This window comes from Mesoplodon bidens, assembly GCF_964165515.1.
Source record: "Mesoplodon bidens genome assembly, chromosome: 2".
Lineage (NCBI taxonomy): Eukaryota > Metazoa > Chordata > Mammalia > Artiodactyla > Ziphiidae > Mesoplodon > Mesoplodon bidens.
The window spans coordinates 168,536,984-168,563,442 of NC_138177.1; the positions used below are offsets into that span (position 1 = coordinate 168,536,984).

General features: G+C 47.6%; 1 protein-coding gene and 1 pseudogene across 2 annotated transcripts in view; both read right to left on the minus strand.

The window, feature by feature from the left end:
• Positions 1 to 320: 320 nt before the first annotated feature.
• RPL11 (ribosomal protein L11) lies at positions 321 to 4,555 on the minus strand. Its single transcript, XM_081225637.1, has 6 exons — positions 4,454 to 4,555; positions 3,536 to 3,686; positions 2,418 to 2,524; positions 1,980 to 2,111; positions 839 to 949; positions 321 to 402 (listed from the first exon to the last, which is right to left on the minus strand). The coding sequence occupies exons 1-6, from the start codon at positions 4,457 to 4,459 to the stop codon at positions 373 to 375; spliced, it is 537 nt and encodes a 178-aa protein (XP_081081763.1). The 5' UTR covers positions 4,460 to 4,555; the 3' UTR covers positions 321 to 372.
• An 852-nt stretch (positions 4,556 to 5,407) lies between these two features.
• The window catches only part of LOC308605504 (elongation factor 1-alpha, somatic form-like), a 44,621-nt pseudogene continuing 23,569 nt past the window's right edge, over positions 5,408 to 26,459 (minus strand). The window contains exons 2-8 of the transcript in view: positions 18,937 to 19,141; positions 15,473 to 15,651; positions 15,064 to 15,360; positions 10,284 to 10,438; positions 9,958 to 10,213; positions 8,200 to 8,432; positions 5,408 to 5,412 (exon numbers count right to left, since the gene is read on the minus strand). The product of the transcript in view is annotated as an elongation factor 1-alpha, somatic form-like (transcript). The remainder of the gene's footprint in view (positions 5,413 to 8,199; positions 8,433 to 9,957; positions 10,214 to 10,283; positions 10,439 to 15,063; positions 15,361 to 15,472; positions 15,652 to 18,936; positions 19,142 to 26,459) is intronic.

A 26,459-nucleotide genomic window follows, 5' to 3' on the forward strand; every position in this document is an offset into this window, starting at 1 on the left:
TGAAGAGCAGAATCGCTGAACAGAGGGGAGCCCTGCGCCCCACTTTAAGCAAGGCTCTAAATTCAAACCCAGTCCCAACCATTCCCTCCCCTCTACAGTCAGTTTCCACAGGGTCACTGCACCACAGCCTGTCAACAAGGGTGTGGTGCGCACAGACAGTGCTGCGAAGCTCCAGGTTTGGATCTGCCAGGAAACACTGGCATCCAATCAGGGGATGACAGACAGGGTTGTTACCAGCTATTCCCATCGAAGCTTTAAGTGGCTTGAGGTCCAAGGACTTGAATATGGCCAGGCTCCTTTCACAGAACACACAACAGTAATTGTACATTTCACTGAAAACTTTTTATTAGCCTTTTGGATAGAAACGGGAATTTATTTGCCAGGAAGGATGATCCCATCATACTGAAAGAGAACAGATTTTATTTTTTCAGAACAGGCGGTTAACAGTAAAGATTGCAGCAATGGCTAACGTTCAAGAATTCAAATCAGGTACGTGAACTTCGGCTTTGAATCCCATATCCCTAAACAGGAAGCTGGCCATCTTTAACAATTGCTACACTATGCTCAACTGCACTATACCCTGAGAAAAGGGGCTCCTATTAAAGCCATATTCCTCCCCTTCCAGCTATCTGCATTCACGGGGCTGGGGAGAAAGCCTGGTTCTGGGTGTTCTTTTAAACCACCAACCCTGGAAGCCCATTTTCCAGGTTGCCCAAATGCCCCACCTTTAAAAGAGCTACCCACGAAAGGGTGCTAGACTTTGCATCCCCATATCCCAACTCCATTCACCAACACCACATTCCACCACTTCACCTGAGACAGACAGATCAAGCTTTACCTTCTGCTGGAACCAGCGCATGGCCTCCTCTTTGCTGATTCTGTGTTTGGCCCCAATGCAGCCTGTCCTGCGCTTCTTGTCTGCGATGCTGAAACCTGGCCTACCCAGCACCTGTCCCAGGAATAACCAACAGTCACCTAGCCAGCTCAGAGTCAAGAGCAGATGGACAAGACTCACACATTGGAGTGACTGACCTTCAAGAGTTACCTGGTGGCCCAAGAGACCCATGATCTCAGTGTCTGATGGAACCTGCACCCTAGATGACACATCACCTTCCTATACACTATAGGTCTGCTCTGGAGGCTGGACTTGCAGCTCCTCCTTGCTCCCCTACCTAACTTCCAATGGTAGCTAAGGATTCACCACTGCCCCCATACCCCAAAGCACTTTTATTTTAAAAAATAGCAAATAAATTTTATTTCAACATGTGCATTGTAGAAATCTTAAAATTTCAAGAAGCACAAAGAAATAACTATTTCCCTCCTCTGCTTCAGCTCCAAAGTGCTTCTTAAAGGTTTGTCATCCCCCGTGAGCACCCAACTCTCACTACCATTTGTCTGGATATTCAAATCTAGTAAGGAGAGTGCTGCCATCCTTCAGGTTCATACCAGTCAGGACTTCAGGGTTTTGCCATTTATTTACTTTAATGGTTGGACCAAAACATTACAGTGACACAAATGGTCACGTCTACATTAAAATCCCCATCCTGAGCAAACAGCCCCATCGTCAAACCTGCTTCCATGTCCTCTGGATGGAAATCACCCCATTCCCAGAGTCTAAGGGAAGAAGCAGGGAAAGAGCAGCCTCAGTGCAGCCAACCCAAACGCCAAATGCAACCCCAATACCATCTCTCAAATCTTCAATTCAGTGGCTGGATGGAACTGTTGCCTTCGCCCACCTTTGAGCAACATCAGTGCTTGCTAGATCCTAGACCGTCAACGTCACGGATCTTGTCCATCTAGTTCACAGTGCTATATCCCCACACCTGCCACATATGAGGTGTATCTTCCCAAGGGAGAGAAGACAGACAACACTCAGAGCCCCAACCCAACATGTCACCATCAAGATAGCACATACAAAATAAAGGAGGAAAAGATTCCACTCTCACAGACCAGGAGTAGAAAAGATTAAGTATTCATACCACATAGAAGTCCAGGCCGTAGATACCAATGCTTGGGTCATATTTGATCCCCAGATCGATGTGTTCTTGGATCCCAAAGCCAAAGTTTCCAGTGTCTGAGAAGTTATTTTTTCTTAACTCATACTCTCGCACCTGAGGGAAAAAAACACAGCCATCACTCCCTGTCGACTCTACCCCGCAATAACTAGCTCAGCCTGCAACACTCAGGACCCCCAAAACACAATTCAATGTAATTTGGCCAGCAACAAAATCTGATTTTCCCACTCCACCACATCACAGCTATGGATTTCATGTAACTACTAACTTTCAAAGGGAAGGGAAAAACCCTTTAGAAGTTCAAAAAAGTCAGAAGGCAGAACATTAAGTGTAACTACTACCACTGTAGCTATGTGCTAACTGGTGCTCTTCAGAATTATCCCACGGAGGGGTCAGCCTCACCTTCAGACCTTTCTCCAGGATTTCTTCTGCCTTGGCCCCACGGACTGTGCAATGGACAGCAATTTTTTCATTTCTTCTGATGCCAAAGGATCTGACGGTGTATCTAGCTGCAGGCAGGGGTAACAAGGAGTCAGCTGTTATCATACTCCCACTGCACTCCCCTCTTCCCCAGAAAATCATCTCTGTGACTCCAAAGCAACATTAAGTATCCATCCACATTCTAAAGTGGTGGTGTTCTGATCAGTGTCAACTTGTATCAGTTAATCAGATTCACTTGTAACACAGAAACAGATTTTCCAACTTCCAAGTCACTCAGCCATACTTGAGCAATTAAGACCTCAGAGCCATAATGTCAAAGTCTCAGGAAGGGCAAGTTCATAACCAGTATAAGCCAAAGGAAAATGACCATGAATTCTACTAATAATGTTTATTAATAATAGCTAATATTTGCTAAAACCTTAATGTATCCCCATTTCACAGAAGCCGTGAAAGGTTAACTTGCACAAGATCAGTTGGTAGTAAGAGGCAGGTTGTGACTCCAAGGACTTGCCATATTCCATTACCCCAAAGCAGTGAAACTCTAAAAACAAAAAATGTAACAACAGTAATGCCTACACTGTGCTTGGTATGCAGCAGGCGTCTCATATAACCTATTCTCCCCCGCGATCTTGTAATGCAAGTAATACCATCCCCTGTATGCAAATAAGCTGAGGCCCAGAGAAGTCGAAGTCACAGACTAGCAAGTGATGGAGCCGGGATGTGAAACAGGTTAGTCGAGGGACACAGCCCTGTTCTAGTTGTAGCCTATGTAACCCTAACTGCTCATCAAGCCAAATACCGTTTTCTGCATTCCCAACTTGGCCACGCTACCTCATACTCTCGTTACTTGCAAAAATCTCTACTTGGGCTAGTTTTCGCTTAATCTCGGCTCATACAAATTCTGGTATTGCAATACCACTCCTATGTTGGAAGGGAAATACTTCTTGGGAAGCTCAGGAAGGCAATGCTTTAAAGAGATATCACCTTCAAAATGGGTACAAAAGAGGCTTGACAGCAGGCGAGGTAAGACATCCCGACATCCCCAGCCGCCAGCCCTCTCCCTGCCGGCCACGACTCACCTTTGGAGAACACAGGGGTCTGGCCTGTGAGCTGCTCCAGTACCTTGGCTGCCCGGGTCAGCCTGTCTCCACTCTCCCCCACGCAGATGTTGAGGCAGAGCTTGCGGATGCGAAGTTCCCGCATGGGGTTCTCCTTCTCCCCTTGATCCTGCTGCAACAGGGAAGCGCAGCCGTCAACACACACACACACACAACCCCGCCAGAGCTGCCAGCCTAATATGTATACATAGCGCATTTCCGCTCATCCCAAGTAGTCCCGAAAGCTCTAAAGGTTCAAGAATTATCACCATGTTTGTGTGGGAAGCACCGAGGAAGACATCTCGGGGTCTTGTTTTTTCCTTCCCCCACGCACGGAACGGGTGAACAGAAACAGGACAGGTACCGAGTGGAAAAGTTACAGACAATGCGGGTGAACCCCAAGGGGCTCAAACTGTAAGGTGACGGAGGGCGCCGCGTTACACGGCCGGTGAGGGGTGAGAAAACAGCACGTGGCTGGGCAGCATCCCCCACCCCATTCGGAAGCCGTACAGTGGCTGCGGCCGAACCCTGGCCTCTGCCCCGAGGAGGAACCGGCTGAGGCTCCCCAGCATCGGGAAAGTTTCAAGTCCAGGGGCCCAGCAACAGGTCCGAGCCCCGCGTCCCAGACACCCCTCCGATCGCTCCACTGGCCCTCGCTGCAGCCTGCGGGCCGTGCTTCTTGGCCTCCCGCGGCTGCCCCGAGCCTGCTCCTGGGAGGATGGAAGGAAGGTGACAGGGTCCAGCTCCGCGCCCTCGAGTCGTATGGCTCTGCCAGTTTCGGCACGGCCGGCATTGCGGGCTCCGTTCTCCTCGGGCGGAGGGAGAGGTAACCCCCGTAGGCTCCGCCGGCCGTGGATGGAAGCGGATGAAGGGAAGCAACCCCAGGCCTCGGCTACTCACCGCCATGACGGGAAACAGGAAGAGAAAGTGAGACTTCTGGGCCAGGGCCTTATGGGCCAGGAGGCGGACTCTTTTCCCAGGCTAACCAGCGAGATGAGGGAGAGGAAGAGAGGCACGTCTGAAGCCGCGTAGAGTCGGCTTCCCCCTCGTGGACACAGATGTCAACTGCAGGTGACGCTAGCTGACCCCTGGGGCGTGGGCTTATCCAAAAGCCGGTTTTTAAAGCTCCCTGAACTGGCATTTCCTTGAATTTCCGGTCCCCAGGGACGCTGTTCCCGCCCATAGCCTCAGGTACGGGTGGTTCTTGCGTGTTGAGACTGCCAGAATACACTAAGTCAGTTATGCAATTTATGAAGTAACAGTTTTACTCTGTAACAGTGTAAACAAATGGCATTTAAATATTTAAACAGTAGTTAGAACAGAGTGCTGGCTTAAGAGTCCTGAGCTGTGAAGACAGGCAGATGTGCTCCTGTCTTGGCTAGCTCAGTAGCTATGAGATTTTGGGCAGGTTACTAATTATATCTCCTTCAGCCTCAGTTTCCCTCAGCTTTAAAATGGGTACTTATATCACTTGAGGTTGTTGTGAAAATTAAATGAGGTAATAATAATAATAACAATAATAATATAGTGGGGGGGCTTCCCTGGTGGCACAGTGGTTGAGAGTCCGCCTGCCGATGCAGGGGACACGGGTTCGTGCCCTGGTCCGGGAAGATCCCACATGCCGCGGAGCGGCTGGACCCATGAGCCATGGCCGCTGGGCCTGCGAGTCCGGAGCCTGTGCTCCGCAACGGGAGAGGCCACAGCAGTGAGAGGCCCGCATACCGCAAAAAAAAAAAAAAAAAAAAAAAAATAATAATAATATAGTGGGTTATTCTTATTAATGTAAACCCACTATATTCAAGCAACCCCCCTCTCCCCAAAAAGTGTTAGACATGGTACATAATCAAGAGAGGGTCATCCTGCAGGCATAAAGATGGCTTACAGATTAGTCTGACAGACAAGTACTCCAACCTCAGACAGTAACAGGCCTCCCTGGTTTGCACTAAATCCTCATCAGCAGGACCCAAGGGGGTGCTGTGCCAAGATCCACACCCCAGACAGAAGCTGGCTGTGAGTCAGAGGGTTTCTTTGACAGAAACAAATGGAGAAAGGAGAGCATATAGGGCTTTGGTGGAAAAGGAGTGAAGGGGCTTTCTTCTACAGCCATAATTCCTTCTCTCATCCCCGTGGGGGAGGTAGAAGCCCCCAGGTTCTCCTTGTATCATCCTTAGGGATGAAAGGACACTTCTGGGAAGCTGGGCTGATGGAGGAAAGCAAAGAGAAAAGGCCCATCCTCTGAGCCTTCTGTACCAAGCACCCAGCACTAGTCCAGAGCAGGGACCTCAGGCAGACCCGTAGGATGGGCAGAGCCAAGGGAGGGACTGCTCCAAATCTCCAGAGATGTGACAGCTGGATGTAGCACATGATCCTGCATTTTCTGTTCCTATAAAGTGCATTACTGGACCCACTGGCAAAATCTGTAGACTTCAGAAATGTATGCATGGTAATTTAATGTTGACCTGATTATGTGAGCTTGGTTACATAAGAGAATGTCCTTAGGTTTAATCAGGGCTTCCCTGGTGGCGCAGTGGTTGAGAGTCCGCCTGCCGATGCAGGGGACACCGGTTCGTGCCCCGGTCCGGGAAGATCCCACATGCCGCGGAGCGGCTGGGCCCGTGAGCCATGGCCGCTGAGCCTGTGTGTCCGGAACCTGTGCTCCGCAACGGGAGAGGCCACAGCAGTGAGAGGCCCGCGTACCGCAAAAAAAAAAAAAAAAAAAAAAAAAAATATATATATATATATATATATATATATATATATATATATATACATTCAGGGACTTCCCTGGTGGCACAGTGGATAAGACTCCATGCTCCCAATGCAGGGGGCCCAGGTTGGATCCCTGGTCAGGGAACTAGATCCCACAAGCATGCCGCACCTAAGAGTTCGCATGCCACAACTAAGGAGCCTGCCTGCCTCAACTAAGGAGCTGGTGAGCCACGACTAAGACCTGGTGCAACCAAATAAATAATAATAATTTAAAAAACCTCAGTAAACTTTCAAACTACTTGCCATTAAAAAAAGAAAAAAGAAATACACATTCAGTATTTGGAGGAAAGGGGCAGCATATCTGCACTTTATTATCAAATGGTTCAGAAAAAAATGTATATTTAAAGGGAAAAGGATAAAGCAAATGTGGTAAATTTAAGATTTGGAGAATCTGGAGGAAGGATATGTGGGACTTCTTGCAACTTCTCTGTAACTCTGAAATCATCAAAGTAGCAAAAATAATTTCAGGGAAACATGTACCTAGGAAGATACATAAAAGCTTATCCTCAAGAACTCCCATCTCATTCCCTCCCACTACAATTTTTCTCCAGCCGAGTCGCTTGACAGCAGTACCCACAGGTGGTAATGAGGAATAGCTAATTGATACTGATATGCCGTGCCCAGTAGGTACCAACTCACTCAAACTTCAACATCCCTGTGGAGGAAAATACTATTGTTTTCCCATTTTACAGATGGGCACACAAGGCACACAGAGGTTCAGTAATGTTTATAGACACTATTTAAGTCAGGGGGTCTAACACCAGAGTCCAGTCCTGTTCTAGGAACTGATGAACTAAGCCAGGGCCAAAAGCTGTCCCCCGGCTTCCCCCTTTACACCTCTTCCTCCCTGTGACCCCAGCTCTCTGGTTCTTGCACCAGTCAGGCCCCCAGGAGGAAGGCAGAGGGACAGAATGAGACCCAGCACCCCTCTGCTTCCTCCTGGCTTGAGACATCCAGGTCAGTAGAAGCAGAGGCAAAATGACTTGTTGTGCTTTATCCCCATGCCTGAAACTCATCAGCAAAAAGAAAACCCAGTTAGCAGGGGCAGGTTTAGGACAGCCCAGGTAAGAGAAGAGCAAGTCCAAGTCTTCTCCTTGAGCCACTCTTTCCCTGGGTGTGGCTCTGCCTGGGCTGCCCCTGGCCTGGAGGGGCCTGAGTAGCCGTCACCACTCACTTTTTGGCAGCTTTTATGGTCGCCTTGGTGACTCTGCCTCAAGTAGCTGCTTTTTTCTCCATGGCTTTGGTGACCCTGACAGCCTAACATTTAGCACAGAGCCTAGCACAGAGTAGGAAGTGCCATTCCCTGTGTATTGAGTTCAGAAAGTTCTTGTGCTTCAAGCCCAGTCATGCCTAAGATAACTGGGGAGTCTAAGAGATTGGTGAATCTGAGCCTTTGGGTTTAATAGGCTCCATCACTAGTTCTGGTAATCCACTAGGTTTGAAAACCACTGCACCAGAGAGTAGTGGAAGGAAAAAAAGACCTTACTAATCTCTTTGCTGTTCACCTTCTCTAGGTCAGTGCTTCTCAGACTCTGATGTGCACCTCAGTTACCTGGAGATCTTGTTAAAATGAAGATTTGAATTCAGCTGGTCTGGATGGAGCCTGAGATTCTGCATTTCTAACCAACTCCCAGGGGTTTCCCATGCTGCTGGTGCACGGACCACACTTTGAGTTAGCAAGGCTCTAAAGTGGCCCCTGCCTTCCTGTTGTGACACTAGGCAAGCTGCTTTCCCTTTCTGGGCCCTTCTAACCTGGCACTCAGATCCTCTGACCAGGTTCTGCTTCCTAGCTCAGGTATGACACATTGGCCAACTGGCTCCCTGGAGCTGGGAGGAGGAGGGAACAGCCCCGGTAGCCAGTTGCTGTTGGGCCTTACCAAGGGGTGGGTACTCAGGGACGCTCTCCATGCACATGGGATTGCTCAGAATCATCTGGGTGATGCCTGCCTCCCCAGACTTCAGGGCATTAGGGTTGCCTTCCAGCTTCTTGCCTGAGTGCCGGTCAAGCTTCTCTCTCAGCTCTGCAAACTTGCAGGTGATGGGCGCTGTGGCAGTCCAGAACTGGTGAGTAGCCAGCTGCAATGCTGCCGGGATGGTTGAGGATGATCACCTGGAACTGGGGGATAGTGGGGGGGAATGGGGGATGAGGAGGGTATTAGCCAAGCATCCTTCAAAGGAGGTGGCTCTGACCAGCTAAGGGGTCAGCTGCCTTGGACACATTTTAAATTATAATGAATATTTGAATGTTTATAGGGTATACCAAGTTCCGTGCAAAGCAAATGTCATTCATTTCAGTTTAATTTTCACAGCAAGGAGGCTGTGTAACCCAAAATTTCATAGCAAGGAAGTGGCAGAGCTGGGTATAAATGATGTCTATGAATGATAGATATTATTATGTGTACTACTTCCCCCCACCTTTTAGAAAAATGGACTATAAAATAGCTACTTAACTTGTTAGGTGGCCCCAGGTCAGCTGTTTTATACATCACCTCATTTAATAATCCCAAGATCACTGCAAGGTAGTCCTAGCCTCCACATGCACAAAGAAGAATGTGCTAGGGACTTCCTTGGTAGCGCAGTGGTTAAGAATCCGCCTGCCGATGCAGGGGATCCATGGTCCGGGAAGATCCCACATGCCTCAGAGCAGCTAAGGCCGCATGTGACAACTACTGAGCCCAAGCGCCTAGAGCCCGTGCTCCGCAACAAGAGAAGCCACTGCAATGAGAAGCCCGCGCACCGCAATGAAGAGTAACCCCACTCGCCGCAACTAGAGAAAGCCCGTGGGCAGCAACAAAGACCCGACGCAGCCAAAACTAAATTAATTGATTAATTTAAAAAAAAAGAAGAATGTGCTAGACATTGCATTAAGAAAGGGTTTCATGGGACTTCCCTGGCAGTCCAGTGGTTAAGACTTGCGCTTCCACTGCAGGGGGCGTGGGTTTGTAGAGGGAGCTAAGATTCCACATGGCACGTGGCATGGCCAAATTGAAAAAAAAAAAGAAAGGGCTTCATATTCTGACTCTGGGTCAAGGAAACACCTGAGAGGTCCAAGCATACAGATTCCCAGTTTCCACACAAACCTACTGAATCAGAACCACTAGGGAGAGTTCTAGGAATTTTTTTTTTTTTGCGGTACGCGGGCCTCTCACTGTTGTGGCCTCTCCCGTTGCGGAGCACAGGCTCCGGACGCGCAGGCTCAGCAGCTACGGCTCACGGGCCCAGCCGCTCCGCGGCATGTGGGATCTTCCCGGACCAGGGCACGAACCCGCGTCCCCTACATCGGCAGGTGGACTCTCAACCACTGCGCCACCAGGGAAGCCCTAGGAATCTGAATTTTTGAAACACTTCCCCAGTGATTTCTAATGCATTTGGTTTGAGAACTACTGCTTTAAGGCATCAAGTTTGTACTTTGGAAATTAACCAGGTCACCAAAATGCATCATCTTGTTCAAGGGCAAACAACAAATACACTGCAGAGTCAGGGTACTAACCCAGACTGACTGTACCTACACTGCTGACAAGAGCCCAGCATGGAGCCTGTGCTCAGTGACCACTTTCTGAATGACCCAGTGACCCATCCTGTTCTCAGGATGGTATGGCCACTTCAGGAGGACACCCATAAGTGTGCTTTCTCACCTGGGAGAGGAAGCTCCCATCTCTAAGGGCGGGTCATTCTTGCTGTCCCCTGCCACATTGCCCTGACTGATGTCCTTCAAGGACACGTTCTTCACATTGAAGCCCATGTTGTCACCAGGCAGGGACTCAGCCAGGGCCTTGCCGTGCACCTCCACAGACTTGACCTCAGTGGTGATGTTGCAGGGGACAAAGATCACCACCATGCCCGGCTTGAGGATGCCAGTTTCTACTTGGCCCACAGGCACGGTGCCAATACCTGGAGGGACAGAGAAACCAGACCCTAGTGGGCCCTCAACCTCAAGTACCCCCACCCAGCATGTGCTCACCCCCAGTCTTGTAGACATCCTGCAGGGACAGCCGCAGGGGCTTGTCTGTAGGGCAGGCAGGCAGGCGGCCTGATGGAGTCCAGCGCTTCTAGTAGCATCGTGTCTACCACATTCCCTTCCTTCCTGATAATTTTCCAGCTTCGGAACCAGGGCATCTGGAAAAGCAACCAAATGTGCACCTTACTCAGCCCTGAGAAAGCCTGTCCCAGGTACCAGCTCGCACTTAACATGGGACCTCAAGGAATTTCTTTAAGCATTCTGAGCCTGGGCTTCCTCATCTGTGAAATGGACATATCACTGCCTACTGGCAGACCAGTGTAAAGACACAAAAGACCACACTCAGTCCACCAAGCACAATACTTGATACGTACTATGTGCCCACTAAATGGTGGCAATTACTCCAAATCTCGCAGGCATTGCCCCTGAGTTGAGCCCATACGTTTTAGGAAGCAGAGATTCCTAGAATCTGAATAGCCCTTACATCTCATTCCATCTGCTCATTATACAGTTGGGGAAACTGAGGTCCAGAGAAGAGAAAGGACTTGTTAATGTTCAGCAAAGTTAAGTAAACATTAGTAATAAGAATGAAAACAAGACTCAAACACTCTAATGCTCATACCTTCTAAAGACTAAGATGCTCCCCAACCGAAGTATCCTAAAGAATGCTGCAGCATGCGAAGACCAAGGAAGCAGACTTATAAGCAAGGGCACATTATTGAGTAAAAGACCCTCCGGGAAGATGATTTTCAGTATGACAGTGCATTGTATGCAGGCCTTTTAAGCAGATATTGTCTTTACTCCTCTAAAAACCCTACCCAAAGCTCATCAGAGACATCATCTTTGCCTTCAAAGATGTATCAGTTAACTGGAAGTCCAGGACAGGGGACATACAGAAAGGATCAAGGTGGTTGATATTAAGGGCCAGGTGGGCTGACCAAGAGCTGGTCAGCTCTTGGACCTTATAGGTCAGGCAGACAATTGGAATCCTGACGAAGTTCCTCCTTTCAGCCGTAGGTCCTCGAGCAAACGTCTAGGCTTCGAAACTTCAGTGTCCCACCTATATCAGAGGAAACACCGGCCCCTAGCACAGCACTGTAGAGAGGGGTAGGTGCCCTGGCCCTGAGGGCACTCACAGCAAGCTCTGTGACCTCTCAGTTCTTAGTGAGACTCTCAGAAGGGGAAGAGGCAACCACTGCCATGGGTGACAGGGTGGGGAAGGGGCGTCAGGGAAGGTTTTGGTGGATGGGGAAGGAGGCTCCGGTCAAGGAAGCCTTCTTCCATGGAAGAGAAGCAAAGCTATGCAGTACAGAAGCCACACAGAACACATCTCGCCTCATGGACTCAAAAATTAGTGGCCCAAGGAAGAAGGCTACCATTTCTTTTTTTTTTTTTTTTTTTTTTTTTTTTTGCGGTACGTGGGCCTCTCACTGTTGTGGTCTCTCCCGTTGCGGAGCACAGGCTCCGGACGCGCAGGCTCAATGGCCATGGCTCACGGGCCCAGCCGCTCCGCGGCATGTGGGATCTTCCCGGACCGGGGCACGAACCCGTGTCCCCTGCATCGGCAGGCGGACTCTCAACCACTGCGCCACCAGGGAAGCCCTACCATTTCTATTAACATTCAACTCTTATAGAGGATGGGGGAGAGGGGAGAGGTAGGAGGCTTTGAAAAAAATTAATAAGCAATTTTGTATAAATAATTCAAACTTGTAAAAAAAATAAAAGTATTCCTTCTTTTTCCAGAGGGGATAATTGAGGGTCAGAAGTAGGTTGCCAAAGGACCAATGACTGGCAGATGGCTAAACCAGGAGCTGATAATGAGGCCAACTCCTTATCAAACACCAGCCTCCTCAACGAGGATGAGCTCTTCAATTAATTTGATGAACTTGGCAACTCACTTAGCTCTGTGTCAACTCACAGGCCTGCATAGCCTTTGAGGTTGGCATCATCTCCATCTTAAAGCTGGGGAAACCGAGGAGTTCAATGTCACAGGTATTTGAGAGCTGAGTCTAAACTCCAAGTCTACCATCTAGTCCACTGGCTGCATGCTTTGTTCTTTTGGCATCTAGAACATGGTAGGTGCCTAATAAATGCTCAAAAGGACATGAGCATGAAACTCCCTTATCTTACTAGCTGAAATGTGTAACAAAACTCAGGGTGTGGGTGGGACTTCTTTGGTGGCACAGTGGTTAAGAATCCGCCTGCCAATACAGCGGACACGGGTTTGAGCCCTGGTCCAGGAAGATCCCACGTGCTGAGGAGCAACTAAGCCCGTGCGACAGAACTGCTGAGCCTGCACTCTGGAGCCTGCAAGCCACAACTACTGAGCCCACGTGCCACAACTACTGAAGCTCTCATGCCTAGAGCCCGCGTGCTGCAACTACTGAAGTCCACGCGCCTAGAGCCTGTGCTCTGCAACAAGAGAAGCCACCGCAATGAGAAGCCCGCGCACCACAACGAAGAGTAACCCCCACTCGCCACAACTAGAGAAAAGCCCGCGTGCGGCAACTAAGACCCAACGCAGCCAAAAACAAAAAACAAAAAAAAACAAACAAAAAAGTCGGTGTGGGGAAACAGGCATCAAAAGCTTCAGATTTGGGCTTCCCTGGTGGCGCAGTGGTTGAGAGTCCGCCTGCTGATGCAGGGGACACGGGTTTGTGCCCCGGTCCGGGAAGATCCCACATGCCGCGGAGAGGCTGGGCCCGTAAGCCATGGCCGCTGAGCCTGCGCGTCCGGAGCCTGTGCTCAGCAACGGGAGAGGCCACAACAGTGAGAGGCCCGCATACCGCAAAAAAAAAACACTTCAGATTTGTCATTTTAGATGAGTCCCCCTTTACCACTAACGCACTCTTACCTTGTCCCTTTACCTTTTAGGTTTTTCTCAGCACTTGTCATCATACACGATATTATTCCCCACTCCCAACACACACACACACACACACACACACACACACACACGACTGTGAGTGCTGTGAGCAGAGCTGCTTCTTATTCACTGTGGTACCCTCAGCACCAAGCACAGTGCCCTGTGTGCAGAAGTTCAAATACCGTCCAAAGGAACACATTGCCAATGGCAGTTCTAATCTTTCTCAAGGGCAATTGGGCAGGATATGTCAGAAGACTCCAAAATAATGCCTACCCTTTGTTTCATTAGGGATTATAGTAATTAAGTTATTGAGGACACGTGCAAAGATTTATTTACCAAAATGCTTATGGCAATTTTAAATAAAATTAGAAACAGTATTCTTAGAAGCTTGTGCCCTTGGGCTATTCCTTAACTGTGTTCCAGTTTTCTTATTTCACATGGGAATAAAATGCCTTCTTCATGGGGTTCTGTATGTGTAAAGTGCTTAGTCTGGTATCTGTCACATAGTAATTTCTTCTATCATTAATCACCATTTTCATTTAATAATGGATATGCCTAAACAAAATACTGTATTTTGAGATTCAATACAAAACAAAATACAAAAATATTTAGTTAGTTAGTTAGTTAGTTGTGCTGGGTTAGTTGCAGCACGCGGGATCTCCATTGTGACATGCGGCATCTTTAGTTGCGGCATGCGGGCTCTGTTTTAGTTGCGGCATGTGGGATCTTTAGCTGTCATACAGAATCTTTTGGTTGCAGCAAGGGGGCTCTTAGCTGCAGCATGTGGGATCTAGTTCCCTGACCAGGGATCAAACCTGGGCCCCCTCATTGGGAGCGTGGAGTCTTAACCACTGGACCACCAGGGAAGTCCCTGAACATGTTTCAATGGCAAGGAAATTTTAAAAATTAGAAGTGTTATAGAATATTATGTTTAGTTTGAGTCCAGCTGTGAACATCGAGAAAGAACTACATGAAAACTAGGTTATCTGTTAAGCCATAGGATTGCAGTTTGTGCTTCATATCTGCATGAAATGCTCCTTCTAAAAAGTTAGAGATTACTTTTATAGTCAGAAAAAGAGAGCTATGTACATGGGGAGCAAAAGCTTAAGAATCCTCAAGTCAGTTATAGAAAAGGTAGGCTTTAGGCAAATGCAATAAGTAGTAGCAGTTAGCGCTTGAGCGCCAACTGTTTGTGTGAACAGATGCCCATGTGGAGTCTCCCAGGTAATTCCTACAACCCCATGAAGTGAGTCCTAAGTCCCAGAGCATTAATACCTCACTCGTCCCTTTACTGTGGGCAAGGGATGGAAATGGGGCTTGAACCCAGGTCTGATGCTAGAGCTAGACTTCCTTAGTAGGGTGACACTCATCTAGGAATGTTAAACCCTACTAGATTCTGGGATCCACAGGAACAGTGACTATATCTTAGACAGTTATAATGCCCCCATAACTGCCTAACCCGTCCTGAGAGGTAGGATAGCTTAGACACAGTGAGCATGGGCTAGAATTCTAGACTCTGCTAGCACTACCCAACAGAACTTTCTGCAGTGACAGAAATATTTCATAACTGCACTGTCCAATATGGTAACCACACATGGTTGCTGGGTACTTGAAGTGTAGCTAATGCAACTAAGGAACTGCGTTTATTTGATTTAATCATTTAAATAGCCACATATAATCAGTGGCTACCATATTGGACAGTGAAGCTCTATGCTTACTAGTCACGTAGTCTTGGGTTACCTCTGTTTGTTCCTCTGTAAAATGGGAATCAAATCATGTATCCCATGGGGATGGAGATCACTCACAGTGACTGGCCTAGAAGCACACTCTAAATCCTAGGTATTATATTCTAGGAAAAGCCCAAAGATTTGACTTGGAAAGTCTCATGTAATTGGCCCTGCCCCCATCCGCCCTCACCTTTGTGCTGGGTTCTGTCATGTTGTCCCCAAGCCCGCCTCAGATGGGCAAAAAGACAACAGCCTTAGTGTTGTAACCGATCTTCTTGAGAGAGGACTTTACCTCCTTGCTGATTTCCTCAAAGCACGTCCTACAGTAAGGAGGCTCTGTGATGTCCATCTTGTTGACCGCCACCATGAGCTGCTTCACGCCCAGTGTATAGGCCAGCTGTGCATAATCACGGGTCTGCCTGTTCTTGACGACGCCAGACTCAGACTCGCCTACACCACTTGCCACGGTCAGCACAGCGCAGTCCGCCTGGCCTTTGGGACAGAGAGGAAGGTCCAACTCAGACCTGTCCTAGAACAACCACTGCCCATCCCCATAGTAGGGCCCCCATGGCAGAGCAGATAGCCCCCCCTGGTGGTACCTGTGAGATACCCATGATCGTGTTCTTGATGAAGTCCCTGTGACCCAGGACATTGATGTTGGTGATGTAGTGTGTCTTGGTCTCGAACTTCCACAGGGAGATGTCAGTGGTGTGCCATGCCCCTGCTCCGCCTTCAGCTTGTTCAGCACCCAGGTGTACTCGAAGGAGCCTTTGCCCATCTGGGCCAGGAGTGGGAGGGAAAACCCCAGGGTCACTCTGCCTTCCAAAGCTGCCTACCGACCAAGAAGAAAGTTCCCAAGTAAGCTGAGAGTCAGAGGAGACAGTAACAGGTCAGTGTATGGAGATGCCTTTGAATTTTTAAAATAATAGAACATATTACTTGTACAATTAAGTTTTTCTTTCAGAGCAAGTTTTAGAGTCAGAATGACCCAGGGCCACAGTGAGCCTTGAATTAACAGCAGCAAACATGTAAGTGATGCTGACCGTGTACCTGGTGCTGTTTTTAGTACTTAACATGGATTATCTCATTGAATTCTCACAGCGATTCAGTGAAGTGTTATTACCTCCGTTCTACAGATGACATAATAGAGAAATGAACTGACTAGCTCAGGATCACACAGGTAATAAGCACCAGAGGCAGGATTTGAACCCAAGGCATCTGACGCTAAAGTTCATGCTCTTAACCATTACCCTGTGTTAAATGGTAGCTGTGACTGAGAATTACCCCTGGGATCCTGGGTAAGTTGAATTTCTTTCAGCACTGGTGAAAATGAGGCTACTAAAAATTCTGTAGCATATACAGGTTACCATGTTAGCCTAGGGTGTACTCTACCTCTTGCCAGCTGGGAGACCCTGAACATTTGTTCATTTCAGTTCTAAGTGCTGTGCTAGGCCCTGAGGGCAGAGTGGAGATCAGGAGAATCCAGAGACCAGGTGGATTCTTCAAGAAAATGAATTAGTTTATTAGGAGATAGGACTAGAACCCAGGCGTCCTGACTTAGGAACTTGTATAAAGTCTCCCACAGTTTAGAATATATATTAGATAAGTAGTTCTCAAAGAGTGGTTCCAGGTCCTCTAGCTGTGTTTTTTAGAGGCTACATGATATGAAATTGCAACAGATTTAATGCAGAAGCTGATAAGAGAATCCAGCTGTCCGCCATTAAGCCAGACATTAATGATACCTGCAAAAAATGTAAAACAATGCCACCGCTCTAAAATTCTTTTGTTTTGAAAAATAGTTATTTTTCAAACACAAAACTATGATATTTATTTAATATGTAAGGGGTTTATCACTGTTTTTTTAAAATAAATTTATTTATTTATTATTTTTGGCTGCGTTGGGTCTTCGTTGCTGCGCGTGGGCTTTCTCTAGTTGCGGCGAGCGGGGGCTACTCTTTGTTGCGGTGCGCAGGCTTCTCATTGTGGTGGCTTCTCTTGTTGCGGAGCACGGGCTCTAGGCGCGCGGACCTCAGTAGTTGTGGCTCGCAGGCTCCAGAGCACAGGCTCAGTAGTTGTGGCGCACGGGCTTCGTTGCTCCGCGGCATGTGGGATCTTCCCGGACCAGGGCTCGAACCCGTGTCCCCTGCACTGGCAGGTGGATTCCTAACCATTGCACCACCAGGGGAGTCCCCATACTGTTATTTTTTTTTTTTTTTTTTTTTGCGGTAGGCGGGCCTCTCACTGTTGTGGCCTCTCCCCTTGCAGAGCACAGGCTCCGGATGCGCAGGCTCAGCAGCCATGGCTCACGGGCCTAGCCGCTCTGCGGCATGTGGGATCTTCCCAGACCGGGGCACGAACCCGTGTCCCCTGCATCGGCAGGCGGACTCTCAACCACTGCGCCACCAGGGAAGCCCTAAAAACTCAGTTTTAATTTTGAATATGGTAAATGTAGATATGTCTAATTGATATAAACAAAAACTCTTTGGGGTTCCTGTAAGAGTATAAAGGGTTTCTAAGACCCGAAAATTCGAGAACCACCACATCCGGTCATTTGTTTCTCCATGAACTTCTCGGTTATGCTCCACCATACTGGCTCTGGGCCAGCCCGTCTTTTCTCAGGGTTCTAAAGCTTTCCTGACTGGCCCCTGCCATATAAGTGGCTCCACAGCAACTGACGGCACCTCTGGAAGCCAAGAGTAGGAAAACAGGATCTATGTAGCCGATGGCACAAATTTACGCCCTGTTAATTACTGTCTTTTTTCAATCCTCCTTATTTATACCTCTGCAGCAGCTGGTTCTCAGACCCCTCGCATCTTGTTGACATGCTTCTTCAACTTTCTCCAAGGTTTTCCACCCACCTCCCTCGCCCTCCGTTCTCATTCTCCTGCATGGGCTTCTCTTTCTCCACCCATCCCAGGGCTCTGTCCCTCACCCTTTCCCACAGCATGTGCCCTGCTTACTCCTGTGGTCTAGTCTCCAACCTGGGCTTCCCTTCCAAGCTCCAGACGTCAATATACAGCTGCCCCGTGGACACCTCAAGTGTCACACATTTAGGGCAGACTCGTTCAGACCCAGACCAGCTCTGCCTCTGGTATTCACCAACCATCCACTTTCTCAAACCAGGAATTCCTCTTCTTCCCTCACCCCCTTACCTAGAGCTAACCCCTAAGTTCTGTGGATTCCCCACCTCTGTGTTCCTGGACTCCATCCATTACTCTCCAAGCCACTGCTGCTGCCTGAGCCCAGGCCAGCATTCTTGCTCACCTGTTCAGCTGCAACAACTTGCTGACTGGCTTCCCAGACCACAGTGTTGGGCCCTTTAGTCTGTTGTCCCTTTGCTGCCCCCAGTGTGCTCTTCCTAAAAGACTTGTCTGACCCCGTCATTCCCGTGCTTGCAGTCCTTTAGTGGCCGCAGGGACAGTGGCTAGACTCCTTAGCAGGGCTGTCAAGGCCCATGTCCCTCTTTGGTCAACCGCACTCCACCTGAGGTGCTCTGACCCGCTGTTCTGGTCTCCTCGTGGCCCATGGATACCCTCCTCATTCCCTCAAGACTCAGAGGGGGTCCCTTCCTCTGGGAAGCCTTCAGGGCCTCCCAGGCCGTGTTCATTATCCCTGCCCTGGGCTCCTACAGCACCCACACAGTTACTGAGCTGGTCGTGTTGCACAATGGTGTGTGACCAAGAGTTCCCGGGGGACAAGGCTTGTTATGTTCGCCATTGTATCTCCAGGGGCTGCCTCAACATCCATAATAGATGCACGGCAAATGACTCCTTTTCCCCCTTTTAAATGGGGATGCAGCTTTGCCTCCTGAGATGCAGTGTGGCACACTTGAATTTAAACCTTGGTGCCACCTTCAGGCGAGCTGTTTAACCCTCCTGAGCCTCATTTCCTCACCTGGAAAATGGCAGCCACACCACCTGCCTGGAATGATTAAGAAAAGCACCTAGCAGCCCAGCAGGTGCTCAGCGGGAGTGGGCTGTGCCCTCCCCGGGCATAAAGGCTCCCTCCCAGGGAAACCAAGGCTGGAAAGGGGGCGGGGGGCACTCAGGCAAAGCAGCCTCAGCTCGGAGGCCTCCTTCTCAAACCTTTCGATGGTCCTCTTGTTGACACCCCCGCATTTGTAGGTAAGACGCTCATTTGTGGTGGACTTGCCCGAGTCCACGTGGCCGATGATCACGATGTTGATCTCTTGCCCATGCTGGGAGCTGCTGGGAGAGAGAAGGACAGGTGTGCTCAGGGCCCCTGCCCCTAGCTCACCTTCCCTGGGACTGGGCCAGCAGAGGTTGAGACAGAAGAGGAAAACAGTTGGCCAGGAAGGAAGGGGAAGGGGCCCTCCCCAACACCTCGCACCTGGGGAGGCTGCTCTGGTCTCTCCCCCAGCTCCAAGGGGATCATGTCTACCTCCTGAGTCGGGAGGAACCCCTGGTGCTTCTTGGCATCTAGAGCCGACCCACCGGGTGCCCGGCCCCACCCCCTTTTACAGCCCACATCCCAGGCCTGCCCCTTGCATCCCCACATCCCCATTGGCTCCCACTGGTCCTCTGGACCACGTGGGAAAATCCCAGGACCCAGCTCTCAGGGGGTGGGCTGTCATGTTTCAGGTGGGGAGGGGGATGAGCCCGCTGCCCACCAAAAGGAGGCACCTGTGGGCTTTGAGATGCTGAACGACACCCTCTCCCCACCACTCCCAATGCCAGGTTGGACACTAAGAGATGACCCAACTGGAGAGGCCACAGCAGTGAGAGGCCCGCATATCGCAAAAAAAAAGAAAAAAAGGTTAGGCCTAAAGTGGCTTCTCTATATCTGGTTCTTGTCTTCCGGAGACCTCCTACCTTATCTACTAGGGACAGTTATATTTCTCGCCCATCTTGGCCTTTCAGCTCATGTTTCTGAGACTCTCTGTGGAGTGCTGGGAGGGAAACTGGCTTTAGGATCCAAAGACCAGGCCCCAAGTCGCAGCTCTACCACCTCATGGCTGTGTGAACTTGGGCAGGTCACCTGACCTCTCTGAGACCCATTATCTCATTGGTAAGGGAAGGATGGTGATAGCCATCCTCACAGGATTATTGTGAACGTCATGTGAGCTGTAAAATGATTTTGCTGCAGGAATGCCTGTTTGTTGTATGGCATTAGCCTGTAGAAATATGTCAATAAGTGCCCAATCAATGGTTTTAACACGCTGATTATTTGCTGACCACCTCCCCAAATGGGTCAGAAATTTCAGTTTACCTCTTAAGGGGTTTTCCAGGATCTGGCTTTTTAAAAGCACTGGACTGGGCTTTTTGCCAAGGGGAGGTTGATAGTGACTTAATTGTCCCTGAGAGTCCTTCTCTGCACTCACCTATCATCACCCCAGAAAGTCCACCATCGGCAGTGTTTTAGTTCAGGCTGCTATAACAAAACACTACAGACTGCACGGCTTAAAAACAATAGAAATTTATTTCTCACAGTTCTGGAGGCTGGAAGTCTGAGGTTAGGATGCCAGCATGGTTGGGGGAGGGCCCTCTTCTGGGGGGCTGACTTCTTGTTGTGTCCTCACATAGTGGAGGGGGCAGGGGAGCTCTCTCAGGCCCCTTTTATAAGGGCGCAGTCCCCAAAGGCCAGATCTCCTAATATCATCACATCACGCACTCAGATTTCAACAACGGAGGCATTCAGACCACAGCAAGCAATTTGCTGCTTCGGGTTCCTCTTTTTTTTTTTTTTAATAAATTTATTTATTTATTTACATTTTATTTTTGGCTGCACTGGGTCTTCCTTGCGGTGAGCGGGGGCTACTCTTCGCTGCGGTGCGCGGGTTTCTCATTGCGGTGGCTTCTCTTGTTGCATAGCACAGGGTATAGGCGCGCAGGCTTCAGTAGTTGTGGCGCACGGGCTTAGTTGCTCCGTGGCATGTGGGATCTTCCCGGACCAGGGCTCGATCCCGTGTCCCCTGCATTGGCATGTGGATTCTTAACCACTGTGCCACCAGGGAGGTCTGGGGTTCCTCTTTTAAAACATCACCAACTACTCCCCCTTTCTTCTCCCTTTCCTTCTCCCAAAGGGCTTTTCCCACTGACTTACTGATTCTTTTAATGCCACCTTTGGACACTTTGGTTTGGCCTAAGGCTTCAGCCTCCAGATAAAACTGCTTCTAGCTCTAAGAAAAGCCAATACTGGAGACTCCATTATGAGGTCTTCCAGGGCAAGGACCATGGCTCAGTCATCTCTCTATCCCCCAGGACCTAGCAAAGGGCCTGGCACACCATAGGTCTGCAGTGAATGCTCCTGGAATTGGCAAGTTTTATCCAGAATCAAACTAAAGTGTCTTTCCTTCACCCCTGCAGCTAGGAAGGAAGGTACAGAAAAGGATTTGAAACAGGGAGGCCAAGCTCAGTCTTTCACACATTTTCACAGTCTGTCTTTTTTTCCCTCAACACTAAAGTTTGGGTTTGAAAAAATTAATTACTAAATTAATTAATTGTTAATTATTAAAGCAGTACACAAGTGAGAGAAACTAAAATAGTATATGATATCACTTATATGTGGAATTTAAAAAATAATACAAATGAATCTGTATACAAAACAGAAACAGACTCATAGACATGGAAATCAAACTTGTGGTTACCAAAGAGAAAACAGAGGGAGGGAGGGATAATTAGGAGTATGGAATCAACAGATATAAGCTACTATACATAAAATAGATAAGCAATAAGGATTTGCTGTACAACAGGGAAACAATATTCAATATCTTCTAATAACCTGTAATGGAAAATAATTTGAAAAAATATATATAACTGAATCACTTTTCTCTATATCTGAAACTAACACAATACTGTAAACCAACTATACTTCAATAAAAAAGCAATATATAGTCAATATAGCGGTTATAGAAACACAGAAGGAAAACCAAATTATTCATAATCCTACAACCACCCAGACACTATCATCGTTAAATTGTCATATTTCCTTCAAGTTTTTCCTTTCTTTAAAAAAAATCCTATGGCAGATTGGGAGTGGTCTGGAACTCTGACAGGTGTGCTGGGAACATCACAGCCTGCATCCCAGCCCTCACCAGGCACCTGCTCCGGCCCCTCTTGCTCCAGCACTGCTCCCCTCTGGGGAGAAGGTGCTGGTGCTGGAGAGGGAACAGAACCTGCTAGAACCTGACCCTCAGGGCTTCTGCTCCAGCAATTTGGGATTTGACCGCACCCCGATATGGTGGTGGTATCTACTGAGCAGAGCAGCCCCTGTTCACACCCGGCTCTGGCTCTCGCCTCTCCACCTCCAGCCCCACCTCCTACCAAGGTGATAGCTGCTAGGGTACTCTGGGGGGAGATATGACTCATGCTCACATCAGGTCCAGCTCTTCTACGAAAGCCACTGGACTGTAGAGGGACATTCCCACACAAGGACAACCCTCCAGGATCAGGATAGGTAACTGTTTCACCTAATTTCATAAAGACAGAAGAATTTGTTTCAGATGAAAGAACAAGAAAAAACCCTGCAAAAACAACTAGTGAAACAGGGATAAATAATTTGCCAGATTAAGGGCTCAAAGCTACTCTGAACTAGGGAAAAGAATAGATGAACATAGTGAGAATTTTAACAACAAACTAGAAAATATAAAAAAGAACCAGTCAGGGACTTCCCTGGTGGTCCAGTGGCTAAGGCTTCATGCTCCCAATGCAGGGAGCCCAGGTTCGATCCCTGGTCAGGGAACTACATCCCACATGACATAGCTAAGAGTTTGCATGCCGCAACTAAAAGATCCAGCATGCTGCAGTGAAGATCCCGTGTGCTGCAACTAAGACCCAGAGCAGCCAAATATATAAATAAAAATATATATTAAAAAAAGAACCAGTAAGAACTGAAGAATGCAAAAACTGAAGTGAAAAACACACTAGAAGGAATTAACAGCTGACTAACAGGTCATACAGAAGAAGGCATAAGTGATCTGGAAGATAGAATAATGGAAATCATCCAATCAGAACAGCAAAAAGAAAAACAAATTTTAAAAAATGAGAACAGTTTAAGGGACATCTGGGACAACGTCAAGTGTACTAACCTTCACATTATAGGGGTCCCAGAAGGAGAAGAGAGAAAGGTGTCGAAAATGTATTTAATGCAATCATTGCTGAAAACTCTGGAGCATTCATGACATGGAATATGACTCAGCGACACCAAGGAATGAACTATTGAAACATGCAACAACCTGGATGGACCTCAAGGGCATTATGCTTAGTGAAAAAAAGTCAATTCCAAAAGATTATGTACTGTGTGATTCCATTTGTAGAACATTCTTTTTTTTTTTTTTTTGTGGTACGCAGGCCTCTCACTGTTGTGGCCTCTCCCGTTGCGGAGCACAGACTCTGGACATGCAGGCTCAGCGGCCATGGCTCACGGGCCCAGCTGCTCCGCGGCATGTGGGATCTTCCCGGACCGGGGCACAAACCCGTGTCCCCTGCATCGGCAGGCGGACTCTCAACCACTGCGCCACCAGGGAAGCCCTGTAGAACATTCTTAACATGACACAACTATAGAGATGAAGACCAGATCAGTGGTTGCCAGGGGGACAGGGACGGGGTGAGGAGGTGGGATAGGGTGGGAGTGTTTAGGAATACAAGACATAGGACAAAGCAACTGTGATGATGGGACTGCTCTGCATCTTGATTGTAATGGTGATTACTGGAACCTATACAGGGCATAAAGTAGAACTACACACACATACACACAAATGAGGGCAATTTTTAGAAGGTGGTGAAAACTGAATAAGATCGGTAGACCAGTTAGTAGTCATGCAGCAGCAGTAATATGAATTTCCCAGTTTAAGTACTGTACTACAGGGAATTCCCTGGCGGTCCAATGGTTAGGACTCCATGCTTCCACTGCAGGGGTCATGGGTTCAATTTCTGGTCAGGGAGCTAAGATACTGTACTACAGCTACGTAAGACGTCACCACAGGGGGAATCTGGGTGAGGATACACAAGTCTCCATGCACTATTTTTATACTTTCCTTTGAGTTTATAATTATTTCAAAATAAAAGTTTAAGTTTTCTTTTGAGGGGGTGTGGGGGGCAGTGGCTATGAGATGCCGCTCCATCTCCCAATGTATTTAATATTTAGTGCAAAGACTCTTACCCTTCCCAGGGTGGGATGCCAAGGTTCCATTATCCTGTTTCCTGTGGCTCTGGGGAGGTGGTTGATGTAGGTGTAACCGCACAGGTGCCTACCAAGGAGGGTGGAGGGAGAGTAATGATGCCATCATTTGTAGACAGATGGGTCAGGTATGAGAGCAAGGACCAGTTTGAATTCCCCTGGAAGCCAGCCTACTTGCTGTCTTGAACAGAAGGGACTCTGGCCTCTGACTCCTAATACAAAAAAGTGACCTCTATACCAAAGGGGAAAGGGAGAGGGGAGGGATGAATTAGGAGTTTGGGATTAACAGATACACACTACTATATGTAGAATAGATAACCAATAAGAACCTACTGTATAGCACAGGGAAGTATATTCAATATCTTGTAATAACCTATAATGGAAAATAATCTGAAAAAGTATATATATATATATATATATATTCTATATATGACTATAGAATATGACTATTCTATAGTCACATATATATATATGACTGAATCACTTTGTTGTATACCTGAAACTAACACAACATTGTAAAACAACTATACTTCAATTAAAAAGCAAACAAACAAAACAGACCTCTACTTTTCATGAATTGTGTAGTTCTCCAAGCCTTTCTGTGATTATCCTTAGAGACTATTTTAAAGGCTGCTTTGTCCAAGGACCCTTCTCCTTAGTAGATCCTAAAAATAAACTCTAAACCAGTCCATTAAAAATCTATTAACACTTCTGCTGTGGACCAAGATGGAGTAACAGGTATCAGATAAACTCCCTCACCTGAAACAACTAAAAAAACTGGACAAAAAAAAATATATGAAACAATGGTTTTCTAACATGGACCACGAGCAGTGAGGACAGTGATTCCTGAGAAGGGGAAACCAATAAGGTGAGTTTACGATGGCTCCAGCTTATTGCCTGGAGACAGTTTCTCAGCTGCCACAGAGGGAGGGGAGCACAGGGAGGGCCTGGCAGACTCCTGGGGTAGAGATGGAACCAAGGAAGGAAGTTAGCAGGGCCAAGCACCAGAGAGGAGAGAGCTGCAGACAGAGATCTGCAGAGGGTTCCCTCTTCAGCTGAGGAACTGAATTAGCTCATGTGTAAAGAAACTTCCTGAGGCTGGGGAAAGAACCATCACCAGAATTCACTAGCGTCGGGAATACTTTGTATTCCCACCAGCCAGAATGGAAAACCTCACAATTCAAGAGGGATTGGGTAAAGTACTCAGAAGTGTCCTGTCTCAGTAGTGGCACAAAATGAGCCCTAGAATAAAGGCTGCTTTAATCCCACCTTACAAAGCCTCAAAACAGGCCTTGAAAGAATAAATCTATTTCCGAGTAACTTGTGGCCCAGAACAAATTTCAAGAAAATTTATAGGAATACAAAAATATCCAGCACCAAAAAAGGTAAAATTTATGATGTCTGGCATCCAATAAAAAATTGTCAGACATGCAAATCAGCAAGTAAATAAGACCCAAAATGAGCAGAAAAAACCCCCAATCAATAGAAACAGACTCCAAAATGACACAGATGATAGAATTAGTAGAAAAGGGAATTAAGAGTTACTGTAACTACATTCTAGGTGTTCAGGCAGTTAGAAGAAATGTTAAACATGATAAGTAGAGACACGGAAGATTTTTAACGTCTTTTAAAAATTTTGGTTAAAAAATACATAAAATTTAACATCTTAACCATTTTTAAGCATACAACTGAGTGGTATTAAATACATTTACATTGTTGTGCAACCATCACCACCATCCATTCCCATAAGTCTTTTCATCTTACAAAATGGAAACTCTGTATCCATTAAACAATAACTTTTCATTTACCCCTCCCCCCAGCCCCTGGCAACCACACAATTTCTGTCTTTATGATTTTGGCTGCTCTAAGTATCTCATATAAGTGGAATCAAACAGTGTATGTCTTTTTGTGACTGGCTTATTTTACTTATCATGATGTCCTCAAGGTTCATCTGTGTTGTAACATGTGTCAGAATTTCCTTCCTTTTTAAGGCTGAATAATATTCCATTGTATGTATACACCACATTTTACTTATCCGTTCATCCACTGATGGACACTTGAGCTGCTTCTATGTTTTAGCAATTGTGACTAATGCTGTTTTGAACATGGGTGTACAAATATCTCTTCCAGATCCTGCTTTCAATTCTTTTGGGTATTTTATTTTATTTTTAATAGTTTTTATTTACTTATTTATTTGTTTGTACTGGCTCCTTAGTTGTGGCTGGCAGGCTCCCCAGCTGCAACAGACAGGCTCCTCAGTTGCAGCTCGCAGCCTCCTTAGTTGCGGCACGTGGGCTCCTTAGTTGTGGCATGCAAACTCCCAGCCGTGGCACGCATGCAGGATTCAGCTCGCCGAGCAGGGATCGAACCCCGGGCCCCCCGCATTGAGAGTGCGGAGTCCCAACCACTGTGCCATCAGGGAAGTCCCTTTTTGGGTATTTTAAAAGA

Coding starts and splice junctions, on each gene's coding strand:
- RPL11 (XM_081225637.1), bottom strand. Junction 2,525..3,535: donor GACCCCTGTGTTCTCCAAAG/GTGAGTCGTGGC, acceptor CCCTGCCTGCAG/CTAGATACACCGTCAGATCC. Junction 403..838: donor TGCGCTGGTTCCAGCAGAAG/GTAAAGCTTGAT, acceptor GTTCTCTTTCAG/TATGATGGGATCATCCTTCC.